The sequence below is a fragment of the Mustelus asterias genome, chromosome 20 (genome assembly GCF_964213995.1).
Source record: "Mustelus asterias chromosome 20, sMusAst1.hap1.1, whole genome shotgun sequence".
In the NCBI taxonomy this organism is placed as follows: domain Eukaryota; kingdom Metazoa; phylum Chordata; class Chondrichthyes; order Carcharhiniformes; family Triakidae; genus Mustelus; species Mustelus asterias.
In genome coordinates, this window is record NC_135820.1 from 22,352,518 (window position 1) to 22,366,492 (window position 13,975).

General features: G+C 45.3%; 1 protein-coding gene across 1 annotated transcript in view; it reads left to right on the forward strand.

Moving 5' to 3' along the window:
• LOC144508237 (endothelin-3-like) overlaps window positions 1–13,975 on the forward strand; it is a 125,323-nt gene that overhangs the window by 54,219 nt on the left and 57,129 nt on the right. The window contains exon 3 of the mRNA XM_078236051.1: window positions 9,024–9,176. Within this exon, the coding sequence (XP_078092177.1) occupies window positions 9,024–9,176 (153 nt within the window). The remainder of the gene's footprint in view (window positions 1–9,023; window positions 9,177–13,975) is intronic.

Genomic DNA, 13,975 nt, shown 5'->3' on the forward strand with positions numbered 1-13,975 from the left:
ATTAACCTCAAAACAGGCACTGTCTTTCTCAATATCACTGCAGCATACTACATGGTGTGGCACACTGGTCTTGTTGTCAAAATCTCAAGAGTCCTCCCTCTGTGGGTTACTGTTACCATCAAACTATTACTCTGAGATAGACGGTACAGGCTGCACATGGGTGATGAGAAAAGTGCCTGGATGAATCAGTCCAATGGGCTTCCCTAAGGATCTGTTGTAACCCCAACCGTTTTCAATTTTTATATCAACCATCTGCCTCCAATCCTGTCTCAAAAATTGATCGATGCTTACGATATCTCTCAGGCTTGGACATTTTCTAAACTATTGCCAACACTAAAAAACAATGTAGAAAGCTGGCAAACTACTGTAAGACATGATGCCTTCAACCCATCAGAACAAAGAACGGTACCTCACAGGAACAGGCCCTTCAGCCCATCAAACCTGCGCGAACACATGATGCCTTTCTAACCAAAGACCTTTTGCCTCTTTGTGGTCCGTATCCCTCTATTTGTTGCCTATTCACATATCTGTCAAAATGCGTCTTTAACAAAAACAGCAACAAAAAAAATTAGCAACAAAACAGTAAGTATATTCGACCTCCCCATGCTAGTGCCAAGCAGGAACTCAACGGACAACACTGTCTATCTTGGTATCTCCACATCATATCTTGGTATTACCCTTGATCGAATACCAACATTCAAAAAACATCTAAACAAGACAGTGGCAAAAGTCAAAATGCGAAATAATCTCAACAAACTGGCTGGCTCTTCATGCGGTGCCAATGTTCAAACCTTAAGGACCTCAGCTCTGACCATCATCTACTCGACTGCAGAATATTGTGCACCAGTATGGTACAACTCATCCCATTCCAGTCTTGTAGATACCCAGCTCAACACAACAATATGTATAATCTTGGATACCCGCTGATCAACTCAACTCCCCTAACTCACAGCCTGGCAACATCCTGTCCCCTCACATAACTAGGGAGATTGCAACAAGAAAGCTCCTAGATGATTTACATCAACCTAAGCCGCCGCTATACCAATCCACCTGCTGTTCACCTTCAATCATGGCAACCTGTATGGCTAAGACCACAGTGCCAAGGAATAACAGCAGTTGCCATGTGGCCAGAGGAATGGAACCAACACACCACCATTAAAAAACACTTTCTCATCACAGATCCCATAGCCCGTCCATGTGGCTTCAACCTGCCACACCAACACTGGGCATTCTTCAACCATTTCAGTACTGGTCAAAGACATTGTGCAGCAAATCGGCACAAATGGGGTCTTGCAAGAACCTGGACTGCAGCTGTGGTGCACCTCAATCAATGACTCACATCATTGAAGATTGCCCCCTGACAAACTTCAGCAACTTTTACAGATGCACCATAGACAACTTGGTATGGCTCCTGCTCTGCCCAAGACCGCAAGGAACTACAAAAGGTTGTGAATGTAGCCCAGTCCATTACGCAAACTAGCCTCCCATCCATTGACTCTGTCTACACTTCCCGCTGCCTCGGCAAAGCAAATAATTAAGGACCCCACGCACCCCGAACATTCTCTCTCCCACCTTCTTCCGTTGGGAAAAAGATACAAAAGTCTGAGGTCACGTACCAACCGACCCAAGAATAGCTTCTTCCCTGCTGCTGTCAGACTTTTGAATAGACTTACCTTGCATTAAGTTGATCTTTCTCTCCACCCTAACTATGACTGTAACACTACATTCTGCACTCTCTTGTTTTCTTCTCTATGAACGGTATGCTTTGTCTGTATAGCACGCAAGAAACAATAGTTTTCACTGTATGTTAATACATGTGACAATAATAAATCAAATCAAAATCAAAGGAATCAGAGAGCTCCTTTTAGCCACTGTGGAAGCTATTGTTTGACTTGGTGATTACTGCAAATGGTAATTATAAACACTCCAATGTTCACATATGTGTACAATAACTTGAATTAGACTTTGTAACGTACTTCCTTACTCTGACACACCTATTAACTTCCTGTTCCCCAGTCTAATGCTATCTACGTCTCCCAGTATTCTATTCACCGTATATTCCTCTCTGATATTATCCCTAGGATCCTGCACCCCTCCCTGGTTAGTTTAAACCTTCCCCAATAACACTAACACCCCGTGAAGAACTCAGTCTCAGTTTAGTTCAGCTGTAACCCATCCATCCTGTATCATTCCCATCTCTCCCAGGGGCCATCTCAATGTCCCAAGAATCTAATTTCCTCTCTTCTCATAAGGATCCCACTCAGAATCAGAGTTGGACTTTTCTGTTTCAGAATCTGTCCATTGAATGAAACATTTTGCATTTTTTGAACATTTGATACAATCATTTTATCATGCAAAATATTTTTATTGCTGAGACAAGAGACATGTTGCCAATGTTTTCATCTTCTACTCATCAGGACAGATGCAAGAATACCAAATTTCAAACAATCATAACAATTTATACTAAGGGTGCTGATTGGTTAGCAAGTAAACCTTGATTGGCCAAGCTGTTGCTATGAAGAAAGCAATAGGCTCCACAAGTTCCTGGATAATTCAAATTTGGTACGAGACTTGAACAGATTCCTCTTGTTTGCAGAGGATGAATTGCTGTATATGATGGATATCACTTTGAGCAAGTATAAATGAACCACAATAAGAGTTTGACTGAAAAGCATGGACTTGTCAGGGATGGTCAGCATATGCTGTTTAAGGAACAAATTTGATTGAATTCTTTGAGGAAGTGACAAGAAGGGTTGATGAAGGTAATGCAGTGGATGTTGTGTACATGGATTTTAACAAGGCGTTTAACAAAGTCCAACATGGCAGACTGGTCATAAAGCCCATGGGATACAGGGTAATATGACAACTTGGATAAAAAGTAGGCTTAGTAACAGGAAACAAGAGGTAATTGTTGATGGATGCCGTTGCGAATAGAAAGTTGTTTCAAGTGGTGCCCCGCAGAGCTCGGTGTTGGAACCCTTACTGTTTGTATTATATCTTAACGATTTGGACGTGAACATGGGGGCACAAATGGGAAACACAAAGATTGGCTGAGGGTGGATAGTGTAGAGGATAGCTATAATCTCTAAAATTGATGGGTTGGTGGAGTGGGCGGTAAAGTGGCAGATTGATTTTAACATAGAGGAGTGTGAGATAATGCATTTATGGAGGTCAGACAATAAAAAAGAATATGCAATAAATGGGAATATAATAAGAGCGGTAGATGAAGTGAGAGATCTTGGTGTACAAGTACACAGGTCCCTAAAGGCAGCAGTTCAGGTAGACAAGTTGGAAAGAAGGCACATGGAATACTGTCCTTCATTAGCAGAGGTATAAAATATGAAAGTAAGAATATAATTTTGGAATTGTATAAAACACTGGTGAGGCCATAACTGGAGTATTGTGTGCAGTTCTAGTCACCACATTACAGCAAGGAGTAATTGTTCTGGAGAGAGTGCAGAGTAGATTTACAAGAATGTTGCCAGGGCTCGATAAGTGTAGCTATGAGGAGCAATTGGATAGGTTGGCGTTATTTTCCTTGGAAGAAAGAAGGCTGAGGGGTGACTTGATTGAGGTGTACAAAATTATGAGGGGAAGAGATAGAGTGGACCGGATGAAGTTGTTTCCCTTGGTGGAAAGTTCGAGAAATAGGGGACATAGATATGGGGGGAAGGGGAGATCAGAATATTGAATTTGATGATCAGCCATCATCAAACTGATGGCTCAAAGGGCTGGATGGCCTACTTCTGCTTCTCTCTTTCTATGTTTCTATCTGTCAGTCATCACCACTGGTCTCCATGGCTGATTTCCACCACCACCACCGCCCCCCCCTCCCCCCCCCCCCCCCGCACCCTATGCATGGACCAGCCGATTTCTCACACATCTCCCACACAGGCCATTCGATCCTACTTGCTCCGCATGGGCCAATTGCTCTCTCCCCGTGCATGGGCCAATCCCGCCCCCCCACCCCCCTCCCCACCCTGCATGGACTGACCAATCACCGGTTGCAGAACATGAAGCCTTAACTCCCCAATCCTATTTGCAGAGAGCGCAGCGTTCCCCCCCCCCCCCCCCCCCCCCCGCCGGCCACCTTCACCTTACACCCTGCACCCTTCAGGCTCCACACCCTCCTAGTAGGGGAGGCACCTCAATGGCCTCCAATCATACCGATGCAGCCATCATGACAGGTCCCCATTGATGGGGACCATATACGATCCTTGACGGTGAAAACCTTCACCAGCGAGGCCGTAAAGGCGAGTAAGCCCAAACGATAGCATCCCAGACTCACTTGTAATATTTAAAATCTATTTTCAGGCACAAGGCTGATCTCGCCAGATATCTGATGCCAATAAGATCACAAGAGGCAAGAGATCAGGTGCAAACCTGATTTTCTGGCTCTCTTGCAGTCTTACCTGTTCGCCCTGTCCTTAGACCGGTGGGGCGAGGATGTAAGATTGCCTCCATGATGTGTATCAGAGAATGAAGACCAGGATTTTCAATTAGAACATAGAACATAGAACAGTACAGCACAGAACAGGCCCTTCGGCCCACCATGTTGTGCCGAGCTTTATCTGAAACCAAGATCAAGCTATCCCACTCCCTATCATCCTGGTGTGCTCCATGTGCCTATCCAATAACCGCTTAAATGTTCCTAAAGTGTCTGACTCCACTATCACTGCAGGCAGTCCATTTCACACCCCAACCACTCTCTGCGTAAAGAACCTACCTCTGATATCCGTCCTGTATCTCCCACCATGAACCCTATAGTTATGCCCCCTTGTAATAGCTCCATCCACCCGAGGAAATAGTCTTTGAACGTTCACTCTATCTATCCCCTTCATCATTTTATAAACCTCTATTAAGTCTCCCCTCAGCCTCCTCTGCTCCAGAGAGAACAGCCCTAGCTCCCTCAACCTTTCCTCATATGACCTACCCTCCAAACCAGGCAGCATCCTGGTAAATCTCCTCTGCACTCTTTCCAGTGCTTCCACATCCTTCTTATAGTGAGGTGACCAGAACTGCACACAATATTCCAAATGTGGTCTCACCAAGGTCCTGTACAGTTGCAGCATAACCCCACGGCTCTTAAACTCCAACCCCCTGTTAATAAAAGCTAACACACTATAGGCCTTCTTCACAGCTCTATCCACTTGACTGGCAACCTTTAGAGATCTGTGGATATGGACCCCAAGATCTCTCTGTTCCTCCACAGTCTTCAGAACCCTACCTTTGACCCTGTAATCCACATTTAAATTTGTCCTACCAAAATGAATCACCTCACATTTATCAGGGTTAAACTCCATTTGCCATTTTTCAGCCCAGCTTTGCATCCTATCTATGTCTCTTTGCAGCCTACAACAGCCCTCCACCTCATCCACTACTCCACCAATCTTGGTGTCATCAGCAAATTTACTGATCCACCCTTCAGCCCCCTCCTCTAAGTCATTAATAAAAATCACAAAGAGCAGAGGACCAAGCACTGATCCCTGCGGCACACCGCTAGCAACCTGCCTCCAATCCGAAAATTTTCCATCAACCACCACCCTCTGTCTTCGGTCAGACAGCCAGTTACCTATCCAATCGGCCAACTTTCCCTCTATCCCACACCTCCTCACTTTCATCATAAGCCGACCATGGGGGACCTTATCAAACGCCTTACTAAAATCCATGTATATGACATCAACTGCCCTACCTTCATCAACACACTTAGTTACCTCCTCAAAAAATTCAATCAAATTTGTGAGGCACGACTTGCCCTTCACGAATCCGTGCTGACTATCTCGGATTAATCCGCATCTTTCTAAATGGTCGTAAATCCCATCCCTAAGGACCCTTTCCATCAATTTACTAACCACCGAAGTAAGACTAACCGGTCTATAATTACCAGGGTCATTTCTATTCCCTTTCTTAAACAGAGGAACAACATTCGCCATTCTCCAGTCCTCTGGCACCATCCCCGTGGACAGCGAGGACCCAAAGATCAACGACAAAGGCTCTGCAATCTCATCCCTTGCCTCCCACAGAATCCTAGGATACATTTCATCAGGCCCAGGGGACTTATCGACCTTCAGTTTATTCAAAACTGCCAAGACATCCTCCCTCCGAACATCTATTTCCTCCAGCCTATTAGCCTGTAACACCTTCTCTTCCTCAAAAACATGGCCCCTCTCCTTGGTGAACACTGAAGAAAAGTATTCATTCATCACCTCGCCTATCTCTACTGACTCCATACACAAGTTCCCACTACTGTCCTTGACCGGCCCTAACCTCACCCTGGTCATTCTTTTATTCCTCACATAAGAGTAAAAAGCCTTGGGGTTTTCCTTGATCCGACCCGCCAAGGACTTCTCATGTCCCCTCCTAGCTCTCCTAAGCCCCTTTTTCAGCTCATTCCTTGCTAACTTGTAACCCTCAATCGAGCCATCTGAACCTTGTTTCCTCATCCCTACATAAGCTTCCCTCTTCCTTTTCACAAGACATTCCACCTCTTTTGTGAACCATGGTTCCCTCACTCGGCCATTTCCTCCCTGCCTGACAGGAACATACCTATCAAGGACATCCAGTATTTGTTCCTTGAAAAAGTTCCACTTTTCATTAGTTCCTTTCTCTGACAGTTTCTGTTCCCAACTTATGCCCCCTAATTCTTGCCTAATCGCATCATAATTACCCCTCCCCCAATTGTAAACCTTGCCCTGCCGTACGGCCCTATCCCTCTCCATTGCAATTATAAAAGACACCGAATTGTGGTCACTATCTCCAAATTGCTCTCCCACAACCAAATCTAACACTTGGCCTGGTTCATTTCCCAGTACCAAATCCAATGTGGCCTCACCTCTAGTCGGCCCATCCACATATTGTGTCAGGAAACCCTCCCGCACACACTGCACAAAAACTGCCCCATCCAAACTATTTGACCTACAAAGGTTCCAATCAATATTTGGAAAGTTAAAGTCCCCCATGACAATTACCCTGTGACCCCCACACATATCCATAATCTGCTTAGCAATTTCTTCCTCCACATCTCTATTACTATTTGGGGGCCTATAGTAAACTCCTAGCAACGTGACCGCTCCTTTCCTATTTCTAACTTCAGCCCATATTACCTCAGTGTGCAGATCCCCCACGAAGTGCCTTTCCGCAGCCGTTAAACTATCCTTGATTAACAATGCCACTCCTCCACCTCTTTTACCAGCTTCCCTACACTTAGTGAAACATCTATACCCCGGAACGTCCAACAACCATTCCTGTCCTTGTTCTACCCACGTCTCCGTAATGGCCACAACATCGTAGTCCCAAGTACCAATCCACGCCCCAAGTTCATCTATCTTGTTCCGGATGCTCCTTGCATTGAAGTAGACACACTTCAACCCACCTTCCTGTCTACCAGTACCCACCCTTGACCCTGATACCTTCCCCAATACCTCACCACCCTCACTGACTTCTGGACTACAACTCCCTTTCCCACTCCCCTGACAAATTAGTTTAAACCCCCCTGAAGAGCCGTAACAAATTTCCCTCCGAGGATATTGGTGCCCCTCTGGTTCAGGTGCACCCCGTCCTGTTTGTACAGGTCCCACCTTCCCCAGAACGTGTTCCAATTATCCACGTATCTGAAACCCTCCCTCCTACACCATCCCTGCAACCACATATTTAACTGCACTCTCTCCCTGTTCCTCAACTCGCTATCACGTGGTACCGGCAACGTACCAGAGATGACCACATGTTTCGTCTTGGCTCTCAGCTTCCAGCCCAGCTCCAGAAATTCCTGCTTTAAATCCCCGTCCCTTCTCTTACCTATGTCATTGGTACCAATGTGCACCACGACTTGTGACTGTTTCCCCTCCCCCTTCAGAATCTGGAAAACACGGTCTGAGACATCACGGACCTTGGCATCCGGTAGGCAACATACCATCCGTGAGTCTCTTTTGCTGCCACAGAACCTCCTATCTATCCCTCTAACTAACGAGTCCCCAATAACTATCGCCCTCCCGCTCTCCCCCTTTCCCTCCGAGAAAAGAAAGATGACAAGGTATTAGGATGAAAAATGCTGGAAAATCTCAGCAGGTCTGACAGCATCTGCGGAGAGATGCAGCTGATCCTTCGTCAGAAATCCAGCTTATCGAAACGTTGGCTCTACTCTCTCTCCACATGCTGTCAGACCAGTTGAGATTTTCCTGCATTTTTCTGTTTTTGTTTCAGATTCCAGCATCTGCAGTATTTTGTGTTTATCAAGGTATTGGGAGGCTAAGTTTAAGGGACTCGTGTGCTTGTTCAGTACTTGAAGCAGCAATGAGTATATATGATTTTGGGTATCTCAGGGAGAGATTGAGTTGGGTGTGAAGTATCAAGTGATTGCTGGAGAACTAACTAGGAGCAAAACCATTTCTGCATGTGCCAATCACAAGCAAGGAGCCTTTAAGTCAAGCTAGTGGTAACTCTTCATTGGATTTATGAGTCTGTAAATATATTGATCAGTAAACAAATATTGCGAAATTGAACCATCTTCTTGTGTTTGGATTGAGATCATGCCACCCTTTTTTGCTGGTGTCATGTTGTTCATTTTTATATCTTCATGACTATTTTATCAGCAGACTCCTGTGAATTTGTTCAGGAACATTCCTCCATAAATTCTAAACAAAGTTCAGATCTATCAAGCCAGGTTTCACTCTGGGATCTGATTTGTTCAATATTAACAGCAGCTGTGATCGCAATAGGGGGATGGGTAGGAGACATAATGAGCAGAGGGAGAGGGAAGGAGGGTAGATGGTGAATGAAGAGGAAGAGGAGGAGAGCAAAAGGGGGACACGGAGGAGCTGGACAGGAGGAGGAGTGGAGGGAAGAGAATAGAGATGGAGTTATTTGAAGACAGGTGATGTTAACTGAGGATTTAAAACCTTTTGTACAGTGACCTATCTACATCTTCGATCCAGCCATTTTGGGGATTTTGTTGTTTGCTCAGAGTTCAGCATGTTGGTATCGCGAATATATTCTTCATCCTTAATGCTGTGTTATCTTAATTCCAGACGGATTGTCCCATATGGACTAACGAATGTGCAAAGACATAAACGCTCAAACAACAAGGAAGCAATTGATTCTTTGGGTGCACCAAGAGTTCGATGTGTCTGTACAGAGGAGAGTGACGAAGATTGTGGACGATTCTGCAGGCATAACAGAAGGTGCACAGAGATCGACAGAACCCAGAGTATAAATGTTTGTGAAAGTGGGTGGAAATAGAATAGCCAAATGCATTTTTGTTGTTAAAAGATTAGTTTAAATCCTGATCGACTGCGGTTTGTCTGGGCAGGGATCCACTCTGAATCTGTTCCGATAGGGATCTACTCTGAATCTGTCTGACAGGGATCCACTCAAAATATCTCCTGGCAGGGATCCATTCTGAATCTATCCTGACAGGGATCCACCCTGAATCTTTCCTAACAGGGATCCACTCTGAATCTCTCCTGGCAGGATCCACTCACAGACTGACCAATAGTAACTTGTGCAACAATACTATCTCAGACGAATGGTGGGATCATTGATAGCCAGCCAGCTATCCAGTGGGAAAGCAGATCATAGAAATCATTGAAACCCTACAGTGCAGAAGGAGGCCATTCGGCCCATCGAGTCTGCACCGACCACAATCCCACCCAGGCCCCACATATTTTACCCGCTAATCCCTCTAACCTACGCATCTCAGGGGCAATTTTAACCTGGCCAATCAACCTAACCCGCACATCTTTGGACTGTGGGAGGAAACCGGAGCCCCCGGAGGAAACCCACGCAAACACGAGGAGAATGTGCAAACTCCACACAGACAGTGACCCAAGCCGGGAATCGAACTCTGGACCCTGGAGCTGTGAAGCAGCAGTGCTAACCACTGTGCTACCGTGCTGCCCTGTGTGAGATGTGATGAGGAATGGGTTTAAGGTGCTCAGGGGCTCTTTTTGTAGCTTTTGATACGTTATTTTTAATCAAAAAAGCCAATTGAATCCAATCAGAGTCCCCACATGAGGGTCAAACTAATCCAAGCTGACGAGACAAGAATATACATCCCATCTTGGGCTCAACAAAATCCAAGCTGACAGGATGAGGCACTGCACCCCCTCCCAGGCTTGATCTAATGCTTCATCTAAGCCAAAAGGCTCAGATCGCTTGAAAAAATTGCACCAAGTAAAGCCTCAGTTTGACCTCATTGGCTATCATAGAAACATAGAAAAATGACAGCACAAACAGGCCCTTCGGCCCACAAGTTGTGCCGAACACATCCCTACCTTCTAGACCTACCTATAACCCTCCATCCTATTAAGTCCCATGTACTCATCCAGGAGTCTCTTAAAAGACCCTATTGAGTTTGCCTCCACCACCACTGACGGCAGCCGATTCCACTCGCCCACCACCCTCAGTGTGAAAAACTTCCCCCTAACATCTCCCCTGTACCTACCCCCCAGCACCTTAAACCTGTGTCCTCTCGTAGCAGCCATTTCCACCCTGGGAAAAAGCCTCTGAGAGTCCACCCGATCTATGCCTCTCAACATCTTATATACCTCTAAAAGGTCTCCTCTCATCCTACGTCTCTCCAAGGAGAAAAGACTGAGCTCCCTCAGCCTATCCTCATAAGGCATGCCACTCAATCCAGGCAACATCCTTGTAAATCTCCTCTGCACCCTTTCAATCTTTTCCACATCCTTCCTATAGTGAGGCGACCAGAACTGAGCACAGTACTCCAAGTGGGGTCTGACGAGGGTCTTATATAGCTGCATCATTATCCCCGGACTCCTAAACTCAATCCCTCGATTGATAAAGGCCAGCACACCATACGCCTTCTTGACCACCTCCTCCACCTGCGGGGCCGATTTTAGAGTCCTATGGACCCGGACCCCAAGGTCCTTCTGATCCTCTACAGTACTAAGAGTCTTTCCCTTTATATTGTACTCCTTCATCCCATTTGACCTACCAAAATGGACCACTACGCATTTATCTGGGTTGAAGTCCATCTGCCACATGTCCGCCCAGTCTTGCATCCTATCTATGTCCCTCTGTAACTTCTGACATCCCCCAGACTATCCACAACCCCACCAACCTTTGTGTCGTCGGCAAACGTACCAGCCCATCCCTCCGCTTCCTCATCCAGGTCATTTATGAAAATGACAAACAGCAAGGGTCCCAGAACAGATCCCTGGGGCACACCACTGGTGACCGACCTCCATTTAGAAAAAGACCCCTCCATACCCACTCTGCCTCCTTTGGGCAAGCCAGTTCTGGATCCACCGGGCAGCAGCCCCTTGGATCCCATGCCCTCTCACTTTTTCTAGAAGCCTTGCATGGGGGACCTTATCGAACGCCTTGCTAAAATCCATATAAACCACATCTACCGCCTTTCCTTTGTCAATGTGTTTAGTCACATTTTCGAAGAACTCCACCAGGCTCGTAAGGCATGATCTGCCCTTGACAAAGCCATGCTGAGTATTCTTGAGCATACTAAACCTCTCTAAATGCTCATATATCCTGTCCCTCAGAATCTTCTCCATCAGTTTACCAACCACTGAGGTTAGACTCACCGGTCGATAATTACCTGGGCTATCCCTAATCCCCTTCTTGAAAATAGGAACCACATCCGCAATCCTCTAATCCTCCGGCACCTCTCCCGTCTCCATCGACGATGCAAAGATCATCGCCAGAGGCTCTGCAATCTCTTCCCTCGCCTCCCACAGTAACCTGGGGTACATCCCATCCGGACCCGGCGACTTATCTATCTTGATGCCATTCAAAGATTCCAGCACAACCTCTTTCTTAAAGTCCACATACTCAATCCTTTCAGTCCACCGCACACCCGCAGTACATCTACCCAGGTCCTTCTCCTCTGTGAAAACTGAGGCAAAACATTCGTTGAGCACCTCTGCCATTTCTACTGGTTCCGTACAGACTTTCCCGCCTTCACCTTTTATAGGCCCTATTCCGTCACGTCTCATCCTTTTACTCTTCACATATTTATAGAACGCCTTAGGGTTCTTCTTAATCCTACCTGCCAGGGCCTTCTCGTGACTCCTTCTGGCTCTCCTAATTTCCTTCTTTAGTCCCTTCCTACAAGCCGTATACTCTTTTAAATCCCTATCTTCGCCAAGCCCTCTGAGCCTTTAGTACGCTATCCTGATTGCTTATTCCAGTCTAGCTCAGGGAAACCATGATCACAGGCGTCAGCACAGCCCCAGTGCAGTGGGCTAGCTTCGTCCCTGCCTGATTATGGTTTCACCCTGCCAGGTAAGTATCAGTGCTCAGTGCTGCTGGACAAGAACTTGGACTGAAGGAGAAGCATAGAATGGAATAAAGAAGCAAATTGAGGTCCATTTGTTATGAACAACAGGGTTCCAATGATATGGGTGGAACTAAGAAAGACGTTTACTGAGGGAGGGTGAACAATTAAAGGCTAAATCAAAAAGCAGAACCATAAAATCAATATTCTCTGGATGATTTCCTGAGCTGTGAACATTCCTCTGGAATTAAACAATAATCATGTTGTTTTATAGAAGATTTTTCCAAATCCACATCATGCACGGGGTAAATAAGATTAGAGAGTTGAATGTCTGGTTTGAAAATGGTGTTTCATTCCTAACGGGTGGAGGCATGTGAAGATCCCACTATCAGAAAAATCAGAACGACAGTGAATTTTGTCCTTGTCCAAGGTAAATTATTTGCACTTTTGCAAACTCATTCTTGGGAAGGGTTATTAAGAGACCTGCTGGCTGTAATTGTTTAAAAAGGACTATGTGATCTTTCCAACTGTGTTTGAAATCAATACATTCTCCAGGTAAAGCACACAGTCTCAGGAAAGTGACTGGAGCATGTTTTAATCTGAATGGCAGCACCCGACACTGCTGTAGCCCATTTGGTGTCACAAAAGCCGATATTTTCTTATCTCATACTGATAAATGTACTTCGAGTAAAAAGGTAAAGTATCCTTTCAATAAATCCATCTTAGTCAGGAGCAAAGCACTGGAAACCCTGTCTATACAATCTTTGAGATGAGGGATTGTGCTGGAGTCTGTTTTTGTTACTGCATTAATCTGTTGTAATCCACACAGCCTGTTCCTCTGGAGTTAAACAATAATCATGTTGTTTTATAGAAGATTTTTCCAAATGCACATCATGTTTGGCTAACACTGGTACTCCCTGGTTATCCCATTTAACTACCAGAATATCTCAGAATCAGCGAACTGCATAGCAGGAGGTTTAATTGATGAACTGTCAAAATCTCCTTCTGCCTCACTCTCCTTACCACCTTACATAGCTGCTCCTTCTTACTCGCCTCCCGACAATGGTATTGTTTTAGGATACAGTCAAATCTTTTTTCCACAATCTGGGATGTCTATCAGATGATTTACTTTACCAACTCTTTTAATTAGCATGAATGGACTACTTTCTCTAAAGGTAAGAAGACAAACATTCCATTTGTCATTTATATTAATGATTTGGATGAGAATATAGGAGGCATGGTTAGTAAGTTTGCAGATGACACCAAGATTGGTGGCATAGTGGACAGTGAACAAAGTTATCATCGATTGCAATGGGATTTTGATCAATTGGGCCAGTGGGCTGACGAATGGCAGATGGAGTTTAATTTACATAAATACGAGGTGATGCATTTTGGTAGATTGAACCAGAGCAGGACTTACTCAGTTAATGCTAGGACGTTGGGGAGAGTTACAGGACAAAGAGATCTAGGGGTACATGTTCATAGCTCCTTGAAAGTGGAGTCACAGGTGGCCAGAGTGGTGAAGAAGGCATTCGGCATGCTTGGTTTCATCGGTCAGAACATTGAATACAGGAATTGGGACGTCTTGTTGAAGTTGTACAAGACATTGGTAAGGCCACACTTGGAATACTGTGTACAGTTCTGGTCACCCTATTATAGAAAGGATATTATTAAACTAGAAAGAGTGCAGAAAAGATTTACTAGGATGCTACCGGGACTTGATGGTTT